General features: G+C 38.6%; 2 protein-coding genes across 2 annotated transcripts in view; one reads left to right on the top strand and one right to left on the bottom strand.

Moving 5' to 3' along the window:
* LOC108693515 (trypsin-like) overlaps positions 1-13,616 on the top strand; it is a 68,817-nt gene that overhangs the window by 49,280 nt on the left and 5,921 nt on the right. The window lies entirely within an intron of this gene.
* On the bottom strand, positions 5,517-7,811 carry LOC108693516. The gene is made up of 2 exons (XM_018202520.1): positions 7,319-7,811; positions 5,517-6,425 (listed from the first exon to the last, which is right to left on the bottom strand). Exons 1-2 carry the CDS (start codon positions 7,413-7,415, stop codon positions 5,992-5,994), a joined length of 531 nt encoding a protein of 176 aa, XP_018058009.1. The 5' UTR covers positions 7,416-7,811; the 3' UTR covers positions 5,517-5,991.

The following is a 13,616-nucleotide window of genomic DNA, read 5'->3' as shown; positions in this document are numbered from 1 at the left end:
CGCTCGACTTTTACCATGATTTCATCGGACTTTTCAGTGATTGGTCGACCGAAGCGAGGTTCATTTTTCACATCGAAATTTCCACGAAAGCGAGCGAGTCATTTCCGTGCTGCTGATTTTGATAGAGTATCAGAAATCTTCACCGTAAATAGCGCAAATTTTTTCACAAGCTTATGCAGCATTCTTGCCTTTATCGTAGTGATGATGCAAAATGTAGCGAATTTTTTCTTTATTTATTTCCATTTTCAAAATAAAATAACTTTTGACCCACTTCATCGATTTCAATCTTTTTCGGCTCAAAACAAAGGTTAAAATGTCACTTTTTAAACGCACGTCTAGTGTTGCCGATGCGATTAGTAGTTGCCGACTGCTGAACATTTAATGCCATCTAGCGGAAAAAATGCCACGAACTTTTTCCCATACCCAATAGATATCCGCTGTTTAAAGAGAATTTTCAATTCTTATATTGACGTTTCTGTGAGTAACTATTTGTATTTAACTATATGCATTTGCAAATGCAGACAAAAAATGTAATTGTATTTAATGGAGATCTGTCAGCGTATAAGCATCTATCAATTTTTGCAGTAGAAAAACTTGCCTGTTTCTATCTATGTGTATCGGATGCAATCTGTATGCATCGGATGCTGATATCTATTTACAAATACAGATATCGTACTGCATCTGTGTGTCAATGTTAATCTATAGGAATTTGTTTGCAATTACGATTATGATTCCTGTCTGTTTCTATCTGGATTGTATATGCCTCAGATATCTATCTGTAATTACGAATATCGGATTCATTTGCATCTATTAACAATTGTCAACATTGCATACAGGTGCAGATGAATAGCATCGATGTGTACACAAACAGAAACAGAGAGGAATCCGTAATTGCAAAACAGAGTCCTATAGATCAACATTGCGTATAAGTGCAAATAAATATTGCATTTGCAATTACGGACAGATATATAGTCTCCATCTGATGCATATAAGTTGCAGACCAAAGCAGGTAAGTTTTTCTTATGCAAAAGCTTATAGATGCTAATACGTTAATATATCTACATTATATACAATTACAACTTACAGAAATCCGCTGTGCGTAGTACGTGGCGCTATCAAGAAAGAAACATGTTACTCGTAAAAAGAAAACGTCACAAAATCCTAAAATATCTTACCCAAAACAGACTTTATATTCTATCAACTTTTTTAACTATTTTTACATCTAAAGATCTATTAAGAATTTTCATTAGAATAAAGTTTACTCTGATGAAAATTCCTAACAGATTTATATTAAAAAAATGTATTCGTTTTTAGTAGACTGAATATGTACTTTTGAAATCGTAATTCCTCATAAATGCGGATATATTTTATATTCGTGTTCATAGATGCGGATAAATGTTAAATATGAATATGCTCGTATATGCGTGCATTTGTATCCGTTTTTAGTAGGCTGAATATGTATTTTTGAAATCGTAATTCCTCATAAATGCGGATATTCATTATATAGAGTGATTCAGAACAATCCAAATGTCCCTAGAAAAGACGTATTTCTGACCGAATTCTAAGACGATTTACAAAAATGTTGTCCGAAGCTTAGTTTTGCTTTTCAAATTACAAGAAGAAATAGTAAGCGTATTATAGGTCGCATATAGAAGACGGGCAGGAGCGGTTAGACAGCGCTCACGGTTAGACGTGAACTCTTTACGCACGAGGCGTACACCGACCGGACGCATTCACACGTTTATAAAAATACGTTCCTTCTTATTTTTCCCCTCTATCATCATCTCTTTATTTTTCATACTTTAAATATACTAATTTTATTAAATTAAAATAAAATAGTAATAAAATAATAAAATAGAATGATGAAATTAAAATAAATATTAAATCCTTTGAGTATCGGATTGCATTTTAATAACATTGATAAAATTGTTAGAAAAATATCGTAAAAGAGTGAAATTAGATATTTCTATTCAATAATTAATGCGATAAACATTATAAAACTATTATTGACATAGAAATCAAACAATTATTTCAGTACGTTTTCGAATTATACGAGCATTTCTTACAATTTGACGTACTGAAATACTTGTGAAACTTAATTGTATGTCAATAGGCATAATACTTTATAATACTGTGGTACGCAATATTGTCTAATTTCTCAATTTTACAAAAATTTCTTTAATGTTATCTGCGCTATTATACTTATAGTATTTATTACATAGTTATGAGAAGTTTTATGAGAAATGCGATCGTGTTTTTTAGCATTCAAAGAGTGTTTAAAAGAGAATGTTTAAAATAGAAACGTAAACCAAATATATTTTAAAGGCTTATTATTATCTTAATTATGAAATTGTTATTATACCTTATAGATGTTCAATGATTATATTTTGTTCTAGCTTGAAACAGTTGAAGGAATAAGTTTGGATGCAAATAATAATAATGCTCGTCACAACTGTTTATTATAATTCACTTCCATCACTCCATTCACTTTTATCACACTAATATTAAATGTCTTTTAAGTACGCAGATTACACGTTTTTATGATAAGATTCTTCTTTTATAAATTATGTTACGTTTCAACATATTGATAATTCGATTACCCATTGTGTGGCCGCGTCCTTGGATGAGGGTCATTTCTTCACCACTGCCCCTCGTGTCGTATAGCAGGCAGTCTGGAAGATTTCTTCAATCCTTCTCTCAATATCCTTCAATTCCAAAATCCAAGATGGTCTTCGTCTATCTTTTGAAATAGGAGGTGGTGGCGCTCCTCGAAGGTCTTTAAGCGGACCGTCACCATTTTCGGTCGTCCCCCTATCTTTTAGTATCTTCAAGTCTTTACGGCAGCTCCTGGGTGTCGGTTCTCTTTCGGGTTCAGTCAAAGTTCTGAATCAAGATGGAGTCGATTAGGCATTCAAGACGAATAGTAGAGTTTTCCTTAACGTGAACTTTACCTACGGGCGTGTCATCAAGATTAGCGAGCTCATATACGACTAATATAAAACGCGACTTATTTTGAAAGGTCTCTGAAATCTCGGTTTCGCGATAATATTTTGAGCCATTGACGATAATTTATGTTGCCGTCGCAGCACTAAGTCTCCAATCTCGAAACTTCGATCGCGTCTTCGCAAATTATAATAAATAGCCTGCTTCTGATACACCTGCTCTAAATTCTCGATAATTCAATTATGCAAAGATTGTAACGCTTCCATGCGGTCCGACTCTTGCGCGTCACAGATTCGGTAGCAGAATCGCAACGGCGTCGCAACGAATGATTCCAGTTCGCGACCCAAAATTTAAAATGCGGGAGACGTGCTGATGAACAAATGGTAGGCGATATTGTAATCGAAGCGAAAGTTATTTAAGTGCGCATCCCTCGCGGTAATCACGATCCAAAAAAAAAAAATTATTATGGTTTTCAGTATTCTATTGACTCTCTCTACTGGAGTTTGACTCTCTCTACTGGTGGTATGATGACACTGTAGTATGCACAATATCGGTTTCCTGCGAAAGTTTGTAAAGTTTTATTCATGAATTCCATGCTATTATCAGTTAGAAGAAATCGCATGCCTCACCGCGAGAGAATTAAATCTTTGAGTGCTTCTTTAATACTTTTCCCATTCACTTGTAATGTACGGCACCCATTTAGCGAATAATAATAATCTTGGATTATCAAAATGTACGCGAATTCCGCTTTATTTCGTGACAACGGTCTCATCACGTCCACGGCAATCACAATCCACGGAGTTTCAATAACTTGATGACTCCCATTAGTCTCGTCTGCTCTATTTTTGTACGTTGATACGTATTGCATTGCCTTATATAACATCCGTGACATTTTGAAACATGTTAGACTAGTAATACGCGATCATCAAGCGATAGTGTTCTTCTCAATAAATGTTCTGATGCGTCATGCGTTTCTCGTTGAGAAGGCCTCCCCTCTCAATTCACACGGTAATACTAGTTTCTAATAATCTAGATCATCTACGACCGCAGACGTCACGGCGCAAGGTTTTAAATGGTATAACTGACTGTCCACTATTTTCCGGAGAACGCATTAGGTCTCTCGGAAACCTTGCGAAGGCGATATCACGGGTCCTCTGTGTCTTCAAAAATTGCCTTCTCCCCAGCAACTAAAAACGCGTCGACAATTTCTAATTGAATCTCGGCGTCCCTCAAACCCTCAAACATCCGCGATAATCGCAGCTGGCGTGTTGCAAGACCCTTTTCGCAAGATTTCATAGTCGTATTCTGAAAGCTCGAAGGCCCATCTTGCCAATCTACCGGTAGAATTTCTCAAATTGTGAAGCCAATGCAACTACTATGATCCAGCATAGTGAACCGATAATCCTCCAGAGATCGGAATTTTTGTATCGCTCACACGACAGCCAAATAGTATTGTTCTGTGACGGAGTATATCTTCTTAGCATCTGACAATGCGCAATTCGCGATAATATTTTCATCATTGATATTTTGTACCAAAACAGCGCCGAGTTCGAACTGGTCTGTAATACGAATGGATTAAAATCCGGGCACGATAAGGTCAGAGTCAAGGCTAAGCGCGCGCGAATCTCTTTGAAAGCCTGATATTGTTCGTCACCCCACGCTGATTCTTTTTCAATAGTCTCATGAATGGCTTGCTAGTCGTTGTAAATTACGGAATAAATCAAATCATTAGATGTATGATGGTATTAGAATGAATGCCAAGAAATCGACGAAATTGTTTAAGGTTACGCGATGCTGGATACTCAAATATTGGCTGCGCCTTCTCGGGGTCGACTGTTAGGCCGCACACAACGAAACCCAGATACCGCACCTGCGAACGACAGAATTCGCACATGTCGGGATTGATAAGATCCGCTCACATAATTTTATTTAAAACGCGCTCGAGCCGCTCTAGATGTTTTTCAAAAGTTGGCTTTATAATTACTATATCGTCTAAATACGCGAACGCGGTTCCATCTCTGGACCAATTAATATGGATCCAACAAGCATTGAAAGATCGCTCCCGTTAGCTCGTATGGCATTCTCATAAAGTGATATAGGCCTTTACCCACATTAAAAGCAGTAATCTCTTGACTTTTTTCAGCCAGAGGTATTTGAAAGTACGCCTGACTCAAATCGAATATTGAGATATACCGAGCAGGTTGCAATTTATCCAATTTATACATTCATTTGGGGGTATGCGCATTCAACGGGTATGCGTCCTTTTTAGATACACTATTCACTTTACGAAAGTCCTAGGTAAAAACGGTACTTGCTTCGACTTTTTCATCATTACAATCGGATTCGACCATTCACTAAACGAGGGTTCAATTATTTCGACAGCTAAAATTTTGTCTATTTCTTCGCGGATGGCTTCTTGCATTTTTGGAAAAACTAAATAACAACGTTGCTTAATCAGCGGATGTAAACCGACGGCGATTTTATGCTCAATAAGAGAGGACATCGGCTATCTGTGACAGTCTTCGGAATTTTATTAGCTAGAAATTTTTTTAAGCGTAATTTCTGCTCGGAGAGTCCACAGCAAGCGTACCTCCCCCCTCCCACGCGATCCTCAAGTTCTTCGAAGGATTCCCAGGATCGACTCGCGAAATACCTCATCGAAGAAGCAAAATCGAAACTGATTCCGAACGCACATAAAAAATTTATCCCTACAATACACGAAATTCGACCCAAACACATGTTAATTTCTTTTTGTAGATCTTCCAGTATCAGGGGCAGCTCTACTTCCTCGGTAATTTCTGCTATTTGCCCGTTCGCGGTGCATATTCGAACATCCTGCGCGAAAGTAATCGGTAGCTTCAGATCTCAATTCCTTTATCATCAAAAATACGTTAGTTCGACTCGACCCGAAATCGACTAGTTTTGAACGATTGATTTTAAACGAAGATACAAAAATATCACAACGAAGAGGAGTTGGATACGCGAAAGGTCTGTCATCTTTAAGTATTCTACGTTAAAACAGGCGGGTCGCAACCGAATAGGCGGAAGTCACAGAGATCCGCGCGAGCGACTCACTATGCATTTCTCGAATACGTCGGTCAGGGGCATATTGTAAGCGTGATCTTTTGCTTGCCGCAGCGGAAGCAATATACGCGGCGTCTCTTCATACATCCGCGTGCAAAATAGCCGGCCTTTCCACAATTCCAGCATCTTATTGTGTTCGCGGAACGGGTTAAGAAAACGGCAGCTGTCGCTCGATCGTCCGGAGTCCGCAGCGGATGATTCTGCTCCCACGGCATCATTCCGATCGCGCAAAAAATTTCCTTTCTTCGCCCCAGAACTCGATAGGGCAACTTCGGCCGTCGTCGAACCACGCGAATTCTTTTTCAGGGGATGGTACGCCAGATCAGGAAGCAAGACTAGCTTAGGAATCGGTGGGACACACAGTATCGAGTCGCAAAATCTTGAAACTGTTCTCGGTGTATTAGGTGTACAACTTTGCTTCCGCCGTTTTTTTCCGAAATTCGAGGCTTTATTGTAAAAAACTGATTATACATTTATGATTCAAAGTATTGTCCATCGCTGGCCACTACTTTCTCCCATCTTTCGGGTAGCGTACGAATCCCGCGTCGAAAAAACTGGTCATTTTTTGAGGCTATCCATGAATTTTTTATTTCTTCATAAGACCGGAAGTGCTGGTCAGCCAGGCCGTGTGCTATTAATCGAAACAAGTGATAGTCAGAGGGAGCAACGTTTGGAGAATACGGCGGGTGGGGTAGGATTTCCTATTTCAACGTTTCCAAGTATGTCTAGACACTTTCGCAACATGGGGTCGAGCATTGTCATGCTGCAAAATCGCTTTATCGTGTCTCTCGTTGTATTGCGGCCGTTTGTCTTTCAATGCTCGGCTCAAACGCATCAATTGCGTTCGATACCGATCGCCTGTGATTGTTTCAGTCGGTTTTAACAGTTCATAATACACTACGCCGAACTGGTCCCACCAAATACAGAGCATGACCTTGGACGTCAAAATCACCGTTCTTGAAGCGATGAAACCATTCACGACACGTTCTTTCACTAATATTGGCCTCATCATAAGTATTTGAGAGCATTCGATGAGCCTCAGCCGCAGATTTCTTCATATTGAAGCAAAAAATTAAAACCTCCCGCAAATGACGAGAATTTGGCTCGTAAACTGACATTTTCAATCGAGAATAACTTTATGATGCAGACACAAATCGATTAATGTTTCTATGGGATTATGTTGACAGATGCCCAAGTTTATTGTATGACGTCTATGATCTATTTATTTCGACCACCACTTATTGCTAAAGCCATCTATAGGAAAACGGCGAAAGCAAAGTTGTACACCTAATAATATCGTCTATAATCGCGGCAACAAATTTTGATGCGCTTAATTCAACCGTTCTTTCAAACGATGGAAGATCGAGCCGGTCGAACATAGCTTGCATGCAGGTTAGATAGGAGTTGGCCACCAGCTCCTGCTCCCTTTACGCTGACAAATCTTCTCGCAAAGCGATCTGAAAGTCCAGGTCAGCGAAACGCGCACGCCACGAATTTGTTCCACGTCCGCCATTCCTCGCCCTCTGTGTGATACCAGGGCGGTACTTGTCAGGAAAAAAACGGCAGACATTTAAGAAGATCCTCATCTGATATCGGAAATAAAGCACGACATTCATCCACTCGCATCAAGAAGGCTCCGCATCATTTTCCCCGAGAATGTTATGCTCCATTTACAAAGCGCATCGTATATCTCGCGCATGCGAGCGAGTATGCAGTCGTGTTCCTCTCATCTCGCAGCAATTCGGGAGCGAAGAGGCGCAACTTTCTCGCCTTTCATCCCATCCTCCGCGGTACACGGAGGGCTATCGAAACATATCGATTTAGGGATCGATAGATGTAAGTGCGATGCCGCGAGGTCTTCCGCACGTGAAACATTACAGCTGTTGCGATCTCCGGGCGCCTTCAGCTTATATCGGAGCAATCGGTCATATTACGTGGCATTCCTCTACCGATCGTATTCCTCTCGGCACCCAATCCCCATTGTTCGAGAGCTTCTTTCATCCGCTAACAGCTGAAATATCCACAAAAATCATGATAGTTTCTTCGAACTGTCGGTTAATTCGTGACATTGGCAAACATAGAAATCACCATTTCAATCAAATAGTAAACGAAATATATACGTCTATGGATTTTCTCCTTGCCCTATTTGACGTTAAATTTGAAACAACTTGTACGGAGACCTTGAATAATCTCGTCGGCAACCAATCAAACCAGCTGTTCGGTAGCGAGAAACAACAACAGTAGGGGAGGAATATTTACCACAAAGACACAGAGAAGCCTTTAGCAATATGAAGGTCATGTTGGCAACACGAATGCAAACACGCATGATGACGCGACAAGGATACAAAACAGAGCGATTACAAGACAATTACGTAAAGTAATCAACATGATTGTCTGCTCTCAAGTATGTGAAAACCTCTGAAATCTAATTTCACACGCACAGAAATTTCAAGACCTTTCTTCGACAAGTTTAATGACGAAAACTTCCCAAAATCACGCCGCGCACAATACACTGCTGAAAGAAAGGAATTAACACACAAGAAATATATCCAAGAAAAACACGACAAAGCACAGTAACACAATGGAAATATAGCAAAACTTTCTCTCCCTTTCCATCTCCGTTATTATTTAACAAATTTTTTTCTCGTTGGCCCTTGATATTAAACGTCATTTGTGACCGTAATCTCGACGGCACAACTTCGTTACTTTTCTATTCTCACAATTCAGCCAATAATTTTACTTTGTTACTCGAAGTCGATAGCTAGTCACTGAATTATCGAAAATTCTAACTGAAGTTGGGCATCAGGCACGAGTGAGCATGCCGCTCTTTATTACTACTTTAAATCTCGACTAATTATTTTCAATATTTCTTTAATGCAACGGACGACAATCGACTACTTAGCCTCGCACAGACAATGGATGGATTATTCAGAGCCAGAATGAATTGGAACGCGAGAGAACAAATAAGAACTATTTTTCTTTTAATAATAAGAAAAGGACAAACATTTAATATTGGACAATGACATATATTTAATATTGATAAAAAGAACGATTACATACAAACATCTACTCAAGTACATAATTTACCATAGTGACAATAATTCGTTTCGGTGCGAATATGAGTTCGTTATGATCGGACATGATCGAGTCACACAGCACAAAAGAATACCTGGAACGTGAATAGGCGATTGTCGTGAGAGTTATTATAAATTCATCAATCAATCAGCATTTACAGCAATCGCGGCTTTCCGCCAGACATCGCACAATGCTTTTCTCTGTTCTGACTCAAATGGTAGCATATAATGCCAAATGGCAAGTTAACATACAATCACACTTACGAGACGCGGCGACTTCGCTGTGGCCAGAAGGCGGCAAGCGCGAACTGAATGCAATAATCTACGTGATTCGAGTGAACGGCAAGCGAGAACTAAAGGATTAATTACTCGCGATAGCTTCCTGTATGGGCATCAACCTTTCGGCTCAAATTCGGCACGTGCTATTCGCTCAAGATATCATCGATAGTTTTACAGAATTTCTACACTTATCTCACCAGTGATTCCTCTTTCTCATCCTTTCAGCTCCTTGCGATATTTCAGCTGGCTCACTTTATTGTTAGTTCTTTATTCGCTCTCAGTGGATCCTCTCACAATCTGCACCAGGTTCGTGCCATAACGCAAGTGATTTCGATAGGGCTTCGGTGGGGTGCACAGGCCGCGCGCTTTTCGGGAGCGAGACTTTTCGGCACCTGATCGGCAGATAGCGGCGCCGCGCGATCCCACGAATCGCGTGGATCCGTGGCAGCAACATAACTTCCCACGATTTGGGAATCCAAATTTCACGCAGGTAGTCTCTCTTCTCGCCCGAGACTTTTCTCTTGTCTCGCACGGAGCTCTTCCTGCTTTAGGCAGTTTCTTTAGTTCGAACTCGAATCTGTCATGGTTTTCTCGGCGGACATTCTAGCTGGTTATCCTCTTGAGAAACTATTTCGTCCTGATGTTTCAGTATTCTCCATTTTCTCTGTAAAACAAGAGCGGCACTAAAAGAGTGCAAATAATAAGTGCAGGCAGCAAGTTGAAAAAAGCAATACGAATACAAGCTACAAATTTTTGGAAATTGGAATCAATGTTAATCCGCCGAATTACGTGGAGATCGTTCTGGGAGATCATCGCATATGTTCAATTCAATTCAATTATATTCACAATGCACAGAAAAAACTAATATTATTTTTAGATTGAAAGGCATAGAGATATACTCCATACAATTCCTATAAATGAATAAAAATACATTCAGGATTGAAAAGCATTTATTTTAACATTCGTGAATCAATATTTCTGAAAATCTGAATCCATTTCAACTCATTTTAATCCATTTTCGTTTGCTGAGTTGCAAGCTATTAACTTTAGTTTTTTAATACGTACGAAAAATCAGTGTAACAATATGTAAATAAAAAAAAATTTGTTCGCATTACTTATATATACTTATTTTGTTTTACCCATCCGTTATATCCTTTGCTCCAATACGCTAGTAAAAAAGGAAAAGGAAAAAAATCACAACGCATTATGAAAATTATGTCAAAAAAAAGAGGAAAAAAAAGATGTCGAATACTTGTACTCTATCGTCGCACTCTATCTTTTTCTAGCATGCGAGCCATTATTATTTACACATTTTTGTAGTGTCTAGAGTTCTATACTTCTATAGGTTGCAAATGTTTATTTATTTATGGTCTCAAGTGTTTCATTTCTTCCTTAAGTGTTTCCTGTGCAGCGGAAATATAAAATGTATCTTAAGCAGTATTGTTATGGCAAAGAATGCTTCTCGGCGTCAGTATTTGCCGAGTCTTGTCTGCGTATGCAACATCATTATAACACAATTTGAGTGGACGCTATCGGGCATATATAGAATTTGATCGATTCGTTATTGAGATCTAATAATCTCAATTCCAACTCGCGATGAAAAGTAGTCACAGTAACATCGTTACGCGTGGCTTAGCACCGAGCTATTGTCGTGTCTCTTGATATTTATACAAAGAGCAATGTATTGTAATATATTATGAGTGATTTTTTAAATTTATAAAAACTGCAAAAATATTCTGCTATCTAGCAGTTTACGTGATTAATTTATGTATGTTACTAAGAAAAAAAAGACATGGAAAATCACGAGCCTCCATGTAAAAAAATAAAATTGATTGAGGGGGAGGAGGAACGTCCCCATCGAAGAGGACATCCACACGGAAGAGGATATCGGCGAGGAGGACGAGGCTCTTGTCACCATCATCGATGAGAGGAACGAGGAATAAAGAAGGTATCACGTACATGAGCGTCAATTAGCTCAACAACGTTGATGCATTCATGGAGTATGAAGCTCCTTCACCTGCACAACGAGATGGAACTTCTTTACATCCTCGGAGATAGAGGAGGAGGAAGATAAGGAGGAGATAAGATTTATTTTACATAATTTATTGTAATTATTTTTTAGGCACTCCTCGCGCCTACGAGTATTCCCCGCGCTCCGCTTCCCTTCCTCTACGAATATCCCCCGCGTCTCGCGCTCCCCTCAGAAGACCTGAGTTAGAACCGGCTCTACCTCACTACTATTTCCTGATCCTATTTAAATCCTATTTGGAAGAATATTTGGAAAAATATTTTTTTGAAGTCTATAATAAAATAAGAAACAACTGAAGAAGAAGAAACTGATAACAAGTAGCAATATTTGGAAAAGCAATATTTCCTTGACAACATTCGAAATTTTTTTTTAGGTTATAATGAAAATCTTCAAGCCTAATTACAGATAAGAAAATATTGTATTATAACTCTTGCATAGTGAATGAGATTATATTGTTTTGATTTGAAATCTTGTGCATTTCACCCATACAGCACACTAACATTGAATCAATATTTCAGAAATGTTGATTTGCAACATTGCAGTAATATCGCGAAATGTAAATTCAATCTTGAAGAGACATTGTAGTAACGTTTAATGTAATGAATTGCAATGTCTGTGAGACATAAAAAATGTTTCTTATATTAATTAATTCAATTTTATTATTAAAATAAGTATTATTGATTAACATCGTATTCCAGTAAAACACACGATAAAATTACAATTAAAAAAAAACGCTTCCCTCTCATCTGAGAATTAATTTCCTTATTTTCCTAAGCGATCACTCATCCAATCTTGTATACTATCCAACAATCTCTCTGCTATTGTATGGGGACTGCAATTTCAATGATCCACAAATTGATTGTGACATAAAGATATGTAGAAAGATCACAGTTGACATTGCGCATCGGACTAATCAACACAAACAATACTATATATGCGAGCATTCTGCATGCGCAACCGATTCTCGCGTAAACATATATCTTTTACAAATAAATTTCGTTAAGAAATCAATTTAAATGATTTAAATTAAATATACCAGGTGTACAAGTATGAAATGACCATTTTTTCCTAAAAAAAAAAAACACGTTAAATTCGGAAGAATGATAAAAAGAGATTTATTCAAAGTATGCTCCATTGCTAGTTACATATTTTTCCCATCTTTCGGGCAATTTGTGGATACCACGCCAGTAAAAATCTTTCCCTTTTGCCGCGAACCATTCATCGAACCATTTTTTTACATTCTCGTACGAACCAAAGCACTGCTCAGCAAGTGCGTGATCCATCGATGCAAACAAGTGATAATCGGAAGGTGTCAAGTTTGATGAGTAAGTGGCATGGGGTAAAATTTCTCAGCTGAGTGCTTCCAACGTGTCCCGAACTGGTTTTGCCGTATGTGATAGAGCATGGAGAAAAATGACCTTGTGTTGCCTCTTTTGGTATTCTGGTCGTTTTTTAAGCAGCGAACGATTCAAATCGATCAATTGTTGATAGCGTTTGGTATTAACCGTTTCGCCAGGCTTCAATAACTCATAATAGACCACACCCTTCTGATCCTACCAAACACAGAGCATCGTCTTTCTGCCAAAGCGATTTTGCGGTCCATGTGGATGGTGCGCCTGGGTCTACTCATGATTTTTTGCGCTTGGGATTCTCAAAAAAAATCCACTTTTATCCCCCCAGATACGATGCAAGAATGACTTTCTTCTGTATCGTTCGAGCAAAATATCACATGTGTTTTTGTGCCTCTCCATCTCTCGTTCAATTCACCCATCTTTCTGAATCTTTCCCATCTCTCGTAGGCGATTGGAAACAGCTTGTTGACTAAAATTGTTCAATTGCTCTGCGAATTGTTTTTGTGTTTGTGAATCATCTTCATCCAGCATGCTTGTAATTCTTCGTACTTTTTGGGCAGTTTCCCGTGTTCTGCAACATCGAAATCTTTGAAACGCTGAAACCATCGTTCATACGTTTTTTACGATGGAGCATGTTCACCATAAGTTTCTCCAAGTAATCGGTATGATTCCGCAGCAGTTTTCTTCAAATGAAAACAAAAAATTAATGCTGTCCGCGAATGCTCCTTATTTGGTACAAATTTCGTCATATTAAACACAGCAACACAATATACTATGCAAACACTTTTCAATCACTTTGCACTTGTTGATGGTACAATAAAATGGCGTATAGTGTTAAATCTTTGTACTTTACAC

This window comes from Atta colombica, unplaced genomic scaffold, assembly GCF_001594045.1.
Source record: "Atta colombica isolate Treedump-2 unplaced genomic scaffold, Acol1.0 scaffold90, whole genome shotgun sequence".
Lineage (NCBI taxonomy): Eukaryota > Metazoa > Arthropoda > Insecta > Hymenoptera > Formicidae > Atta > Atta colombica.
This window is presented reverse-complemented; position numbering and strand designations above follow the sequence as displayed.

Bases quoted from the DNA above. Each gene is read 5' to 3' on its own strand.
- LOC108693516 (XM_018202520.1), bottom strand. From the start codon at position 7,415: ATGCAAGCTATGTTCGACCGGCTCGATCTTCCATCGTTTGAAAGAACG. The intron at 6,426-7,318 runs TTAGGTGTACAA...GTACACCTAATA, and splicing joins CGCGATTATAGACGATATTA to CACCGAGAACAGTTTCAAGA.